Source organism: Epinephelus moara, chromosome 5 (genome assembly GCF_006386435.1).
Source record: "Epinephelus moara isolate mb chromosome 5, YSFRI_EMoa_1.0, whole genome shotgun sequence".
Classification (NCBI taxonomy): Eukaryota; Metazoa; Chordata; class Actinopteri; order Perciformes; family Serranidae; genus Epinephelus; species Epinephelus moara.
Window position 1 is genome coordinate 2462272 of NC_065510.1, and position 7936 is coordinate 2470207.

The 7936-nt window shown below is 40.9% G+C and overlaps 1 protein-coding gene across 1 annotated transcript in view; it reads left to right on the forward strand.

Moving 5' to 3' along the window:
- LOC126389844 (equilibrative nucleoside transporter 2-like) overlaps positions 1-7936 on the forward strand; it is a 15163-nt gene that overhangs the window by 2197 nt on the left and 5030 nt on the right. Inside the window, exons 2-10 of the mRNA XM_050043789.1 lie at positions 1811-1869; positions 1947-2028; positions 2918-3069; positions 3175-3314; positions 3492-3626; positions 3965-4062; positions 4359-4434; positions 5971-6077; positions 7714-7822. Coding sequence (XP_049899746.1) covers positions 1832-1869; positions 1947-2028; positions 2918-3069; positions 3175-3314; positions 3492-3626; positions 3965-4062; positions 4359-4434; positions 5971-6077; positions 7714-7822 — 937 coding nt within the window. The 5' untranslated portion in view covers positions 1811-1831. The remainder of the gene's footprint in view (positions 1-1810; positions 1870-1946; positions 2029-2917; positions 3070-3174; positions 3315-3491; positions 3627-3964; positions 4063-4358; positions 4435-5970; positions 6078-7713; positions 7823-7936) is intronic.

The window sequence follows — 7936 nt, forward strand, 5'->3', positions numbered from 1 at the left end:
GTATTTACTGACGTGTTTTATGTCGTAGAACAAAACCTGAAACTCACTTAAGCTTTTGTTAACCACAGACCTTATTTGAGGCATTTTACCAAAATTCCATTCAAAAAACGTATTGACTTTTAGACGAGAGAACCAGAAGTGCTAAAAGCGCTAACGGAGTTCCGTGTTTACTGGCACACTCTATTAAGCCATGTTTAATGTGTGTTTAATGTTTTTTTAATGTGTGTTTTGAATCAACTAAACTTAACAACACTTGACACAAACCTCCACCGCCGACTAGTGTTTTGGAGGTGTAACTGCAGAGTGACACAGACACACCACCACACAAGTAAAAACACTGACAATGGTGAAGGCCATGTGCGTAGGGTCTACGCACAACCATAAATCCCTTTTAACTGTTACCTATGAATCCTTGTGCAATCACGCTAAATCACGCTTTGGCTGTGTCCGAAATCACTCACCACTCACTGTATAGAGAGGTCGCCATTTTGTGGGGATTATTAAACCCTATAAAGTGGACTCAAAGTGTCCCACAATGAAAAGTAATGAACAATGGATGATCACTCACCAAGCAATATAACTGTCAGTTTAATGTGTCATCGTCTGTTAATGAAAAGATAAAAATAAATCAGCAGTTGATTTTCTTTAGGCTAATAACGCTAGCTAATGTTAGCAAGCTGGGTCGCCACTAGCTCTGATTTATGCTGTAACGGTGTTGTTGGCTTCAATATATTCTCTTGACCGTTGCCTCATTTTGCTTCAGCTCGTCAGTTGTTTGTTTATAAATTATGTTTATAAATGCAGTATGGGCTTCTACATGGATTTCTTTCATCGAGTCACAGTTAAGAGCCAGACTCAGCCTCTGAGCAGCTTTTCTTTTATATTAGTCACTACAATTTATCGGAGCCAACACTCATCCTCTTTGTCTAAAGAAACCGTCACACCAGTGAAAGAACTGGTCAAATATTGTTAAACCACACCCACACCTGTGCCATTTACCACTGGAAGTGAAAGTGACCAGAAGAGTGTGTCCAGCCTCACAACAAATAATAAACAACACAGGTTAAATACACATTTTGGCTCCTACAGGCGTTTGCCAAACGTCACACATTAAGTTCACAAGTTATTACACGACTGACTGTAAAACAAACTTCAACAAAGGTTAAACAGAAAATGACTGACATCAGTAGGACAGGTTGATATCATGCTGCTGTGTCTCCTCTTGTCTGTCTGCCAGTGTAACATTATTATCTGGGGCCTATTTTAGGCAGGGTTCACCCTGGACAGGTCACCAGACTATCACAGGGCTGACACATAGAGACAGACAACCATTCACACTCACATTCACACCTACGGACAATTTAGAGTTGTCAATTAACCTGCATGTCTGGACTGTGGGAGGAAGCTGGAGCACCTGGAGGAAACCCACGCTGACACAGGGAGAACAGGAGCCCTCTTGCTGTGAGGGGACAATGCAAACCATCCGCCCCAGTAACCTAACAGTTACATAGTATTTATAATTTTGGCCAGTAGACTGCTCCAGCGATGACTCTTTTCACCCTGGTGTCCTCGTCAAAAAGCATGTGGCATTTTTCCACTGGATTTTTGGATTATTTCTGAGAATCCGCTCTGTGGCAAACAAACATTTGTGATACTAACATTTTGTTCAGCAGGACAACCTTCACAAATAAACACCACCCTCATGTTTACTGAAGTCTTAATGCAGACGCCAGAAGTAAAGAGCTAGCTCATGTGCTGTGAACACATCCTGTGGGTTGTTTATTCAGAGGCTTCTCTTGGCTTCATGCAGAAACGTGACAGAAGCAACAGCATGTGGAACGAGAAGAAACAGAGTCCACCTGCTGACCGGTGAGTCTGACGTTTGGTTTTTACATTTATTTGTGTAAACTCTAAGTTCAGGTTACGAGAGTGTTTTGTCTCCACAGCGGTCAGGCTGTAGCCGCCATCATCTTTGTGCTCGGTCTGGGAACTCTGCTGCCCTGGAACTTCTTCATGACGGCCTCTCAGGTTAACAACCACACCTTCCTCTTCTTCATGATTTTAATTTATTTTACAAGTATAGTTATTGACTGTTCTTCTTTTTACGAACATCAAACAGCTCAGCCAACCCCATTGGGAATTAAAATAATAAAACATTTGGATGTAAATACACAACAACAGCACAGTGTAAAGGTGCAGCGTCTTTAGTTGGTCATGCAAAATGCTTGCGAGTGTTGAAGCCACAGTATAGTTTGAGAAACGGAGGTATGGAGTCCATATTTTCATGAACTGTCCCTTCGTGGAGTGAAGCAAACAGGTCAGGTATCCCAGAGGAAAACACTCCATGATTATCTTGTGGCAGTTTGCCTTACAAGACAGTTTGTCACTTAGCACAGCATATGCAAGAATATTGTACAATCGGCTGGAGCAGGGGAAGGCAACCTGCCGCTCTTAAGCTTCTCTCCAGTGACATTAAATTATCAGGTCTAGAGTGATTATTGCATTCTACAACTGTAAGACTGTGCAGCCTATACATCAAAGTAAAAAATGTTTTAACGTTTCATCAGCTAAAATGTGTGTTGTGTGGCCTAGAGCAGGAGTCAGCAAACTTTACTATTGAAAGATCCATTATTGACCCAAAAAAAAAAAGACAAAATAAAATCTATCTGGAGCCACAAACATATTTGAATAAAGGCATCTCTACTTAACTTCAGGAGCGATGTAGCCTGGAGCGTCTCTATCAAGGCTCGAGAGGGAGAAAAACAGAGGATTTAGTAATGTGTGGACAGATTAATTAACTGCTTAATAAACCATAAACTGCTCAGATCGTACACAAAGTCGACACCACAAACATTTCTCATGTTATTTAATATAAAGATGTTGAACGGTTCATCTTCTTTTTCCCTCCGTGTTAAAGTATTTCAACAAGCGCCTCATGACCCCGAACATCACCTCCAACGGCACATCAGGCGCCACAGCTAAAGACTACAACTACGACAGCTGGATGGCCTTGCTTTCCCAGCTGCCCCTGCTGCTGTTCACGCTGCTCAACTCTTTCCTGTATCAGTGGTGAGTTAACGCCGCCGCCGCCGCCACAGCAGCTGACGTGAAAACACTCATATTGATCAAAGATGACATGTTGATGATAATACCTCCTGTCTGGTCTGTGTGCAGGGTGAGGGAGCGTCTCCGTGTGGCCTTCAGCATGATCGTCATCCTCATCCTCTTCTCCCTCACTGCCGCTCTGGTCCAGGTCCCCATGCAGCCGGACACCTTCTTCTCCGTCACCATGGCGACCATCTGGTTCATCAACAGTAGGTCCACACACACTCAAATGAATTATTATTATTAAATTAATAATGAAATATTTGTTTACTAATTTGTCATATCGTCAAGGATACCATAAAATATTGTGATTATATTTTAGGGACATATCGCCAACCCGCCATATGCAAACCTGTGTGTGTGTGTGTGTGTGTGTGTGTGCGCAGTGTTCGGTGCGGTGCTGCAGGGCAGTCTGTTCGGTGTGGTCGGTCTGTTTCCCCCTCGTTACAGCACTCTGTTCATGAGCGGTCAGGCTCTGGCCGGGATCTTCGCTGCACTCGCGATGCTCTTCTCCATCTTAAGTGAGTGACAACATGAACTAACCAACACAAGTGTGTTTAAACTCCAACACCAAAGATACACAAACTCCATGTAGATACCTTCCTCAGTCCTATACCTATACTGAGTTACTGGGACAGTGAAAGCAGCCGGTGACTTGGTAGGTTTAAAGACTTCAGAACATGAGTGAATGTAGGCGAAGGGGTGGTACAGTAACTTATAACCTATTCACCGGTATGACTGTAATAAACTGAGAGTCGCGCAGTAATAACGGCCTGCAGAATGTGTAGTTTGGTAAAATAGTTATAAGAAATAAACCTGTGGTTGTAAATGGAGCTGAAGCGTCTGATCCTCTCGGCAGGTAACGCAGATGAAAGCTCGGCAGCGCTGGGATACTTCATCACTCCGTGTGTTGCCACTCTGGGGACTCTGATGTGTTACCTGCTGCTGCCACACCTGGTGAGGAGGACACGTTACAGTACAACACACACACACGCACACGCACACACACAGGAGGTTAAATAACAATTATCTCCAGTTCCTAAACTTTCAGGAGGAGATAAATCCAGCTGTGCACATTGTCTTCATTTATAATTACTATGATTTTTAAATCAGTCAAGGTTATGTTGTTGTCTTGTGTATGAACTCTGTCCCTGAAATATGAGATATAATAATTTTATTGAATAACATATCATCTCGGAGCCTGTGTAGAGCTCACATTATTATGTTCTGACAGTGTCGACTCTCCTCTGCAGGAATTTGCTCGTTTCTACCTGAACAGAAGTCAGTGTGAGAACGCGGACACGAAACAGGAACTCCTCAGCAGCACAGGTCGGTTCTTACAAACTCTCGGTCAGCGACACAATAATGTTACGTCAGTGATATGAGGGGGGCAGTTTCTTTAAATATTTTAATTTATGTATATAAAATGTAGCTATAATAACGAGAAAATTTATTAGATTAGATTTTTGAACATTATTAACAAATCAGGTTCTTTGAGTGAAATGTTTTTGCCAAAATGTCTTTGGCGACACTGAAAATCAGTCCTGAAGACAGTCACATGTGCGCACTGAGAGAATAAGAGCTCCAATGTTTCCGTCGTATTGTCACAGGGGGTGCATGTGTCATGTCTTTAAATAATTACACATATTTACACACACATTTGTTAGGAGGAGTAGATACAGTGTCCCACGTCTCACCATCAACAGTATGGTCTGTCTGTTATATTTAGCAGGTGGTACTGCTATCAGAATATGTGAATATCTAGTTTAAGTATTTTTTTGTCAAAAATGGAGATTCCATCCTCAGTAATGTTGTAATCAGCTACAGTAATATCGTCATGTATATTTGAGCTGCAGTGTGATAAGAACATTAAGCCAGTTGGCAGTGTGTTACCGTGATATTCAGCAATGTCACTGCGTATTTTTCTCATCTCATGCTGCTCTCATTTAAGGTATGATGTGCTATTTAAATGAGATGCAATTCAAACTCCTAAATATTTAAATTAAATTATTATTTAATTATTAAACAGCATTGAACAGGTTTCAGGGACCGGCTGCACAAAACACCTTAAGTTCTGTCCTTACGTATGACACTTACGGCTTAATTTCTCCTTAGCTGAGGGACTAACACGGTTGCACAGAATCCCTTAAAAGCTTTGCATAGTTAAGGAAAAACATCAACTCATTAAGTGTGTTGAAAGAGATTTTACAGCAGTTAAAGTTTCCATGGAGATTGTTTGTTTGCAGGACTCACACTTGTGACGCCTGTTATCGTCTCAAAGTTGGCTCATAGTTAGACAGTGGAAAAATGGCAGAAGAGAAGAAGAATAGAAAACCATACTGTACAGGTCAGAGGAGGAAAAGATTAAACATCTGGAGGAATACAATCATAGAGAGCACAAACTGGAGAGTGAATTTGATCTCCAAATACCAGGAAACAAAATGATTGTAGGAAGAAACTGAGATAAAAATGAATTCATATCTAAAGTGTAAAATCAAAACCATATCCACTGGGTTCTCCCGGTTGCAGAACACTCTTCTCAGGGTCATGTTGCTGTTAAGATAGAGTCACAGGTACCTTAAGATATATTTTACCTTGGTTTGGTTGCAACGGTCTTTGTGCAACGGTCTAGGGATTCACAAGGTAAGGAGAAAAAGGACTTCTTAACTAAAGGTGTCTTGTTCAACCGGCCCCACGTTGGATATGTCGACCATATTCTATATTTTGCTTTTTCCATTAGGATGCTAACGTTAGCCTTGTCAGTTAGCTACACAACAGATACACCCGACGAATCATGAGGTGCAACCTGCTTTAATCACACTATCAGTAAAGTCACTGATGTATTCTTGTTTCCTCCCTTTAAAGAGAAGAAAGTCTTGAACAACGAGAAAGAACTCAAGGCCCACGGGAAGTTCATCATGGAGCCAGAGGAGAACCAGGAGCGTTCGTCGGTCCTGAACGTCTTCAAGAAGGTGAATGACTTCACGCACTTTACTCTATTTAATATTTGTCCAGATGGTTGAAGACATAAAATTTATACAAATGATTTGGGCATTATGACTTTTAAAAGGACACTGACTGTTTTTCGTTGGATTCTTGAATATTTTTTTAGATTTATTAAAAGGACTAATGGACCGAAAGTAGCAAACAAACAGTGAAATAGTGCAGTTTTTTGTGATTTAAGTCACGACTTTAATAATCAATTTCATTACTTTGACATCCTAAAATTAGTTTGGTGCAACCAAAAGTCCAAAATACTCAGTTTACATTGATATAAAACATTGATACATATCAGTCTAGATTGTTTTGGTGTGAGTTGCAGAGTGTCAGCCGTAGAGATGTCTGTCTTCTCTCCAGTATAATGGAACTACGTGTCACTCAGCTTGTGGTGCTCAAAGTGCCAGAAGAATACATTTGAAAAACTCATCAATGTCTCTTTCCAGAAATCATGACTTGGTTACTCAAGATAATCCACAGACCTTGTTGTGAGCAGTTTCATGTAGGAAATATTTTCCCTTTACTGAGCTACACCTGCCAAACATATCACCGCGCAGGAGGAAACGTGCATCTACTCATGGACGAGAGGCTTGTGCTTGTGACGAGATGTAAACATTAATGGCGTCCCTCTCAGTTGAGCTGTAATGTTAGCGAGCTCAGTGGTGCTAGGTGAGCTAGCAGTAGATGCACGTTCTGGCAGGTGAAGTTCTGCAGAAAGAAAATAGTTCCTACATGAAACTGCTCACAACAAGGTCTGTGGATTATCTTGAGTAACCAGGTCATGATTTCTGGAAAGAGACATTGATGTTTAGTTTTCAAATGTATTTTTTGGCGCTTTGAGCTCCTCAAGCTGAGTGCCTTTTAGTTCCATTATACTGGAGAGAAGGCAGACATCTCTACGGCCGATAACTCTATCACTCGACAACTCACACCAAAACAGTCCAGACCGATAAACAGCACTAAATGTCCCTTTAAGAAGCTGGAATCAGAGAATATTTGACAAATGATGAATTGATTATTAAACTGGTGTCAACTTTATAAACTTAATCGTCGCCCCTATCTCTCAAAGTCACCATTTCAGATAAATTTTGGGTCTTCCCTCCTTTTCTTTGCTTTTTAAAATGCTTATTTAAACCTAAATTAGCACAGGAAGCTGTTAATTGAAACAGTACAGTTGGTTGGTTGTTAACAGGACTCCACCATGGTCGACCTGTGGTTTAGTGTTCCTGCTGTATTTCATCATGAATTAAATTCTGACTTTTGTGACTCAAACATTTTGTGAGATGTCTGGTCTTTGTCTACTTCCTGTTAGCATCAATAACATTTTCACTTTGCACTTTAACATGTTGATACGTATATTAGAAATATTCTTTTTTTTTTTGTTACCTTAGAAATGTTGTTTTTAACTTATCTTTTTACTAATCTTTACTGACAGTGTGAGCATGTGTTAAATGAGTCCTTGTGTGTCCTGCAGATCTGGCTGATGGCTGNGTATATTAGAAATATTCTTTTTTTTTTGTTACCTTAGAAATGTTGTTTTTAACTTATCTTTTTACTAATTTTTACTGACAGTGTGAGCATGTGTTAAATGAGTCCTTGTGTGTCCTGCAGATCTGGCTGATGGCTGCCTGTGTGACGTGTGTGTTTGCCGTCACCCTGGCAGTGTTTCCTGTGATCACAGTGCGAGTTCGGACCGTCTACACGGACAACGCTGCCTGGGGTGAGACCTATGGAACTTTATCCCTATCTTTATTCAAGAGAGTGGTCTATCAGTTTGAGAGCATTATTTATTGATTTCACGTTCAAAAACCCTGCCCTCGCACTCAAATAGCCT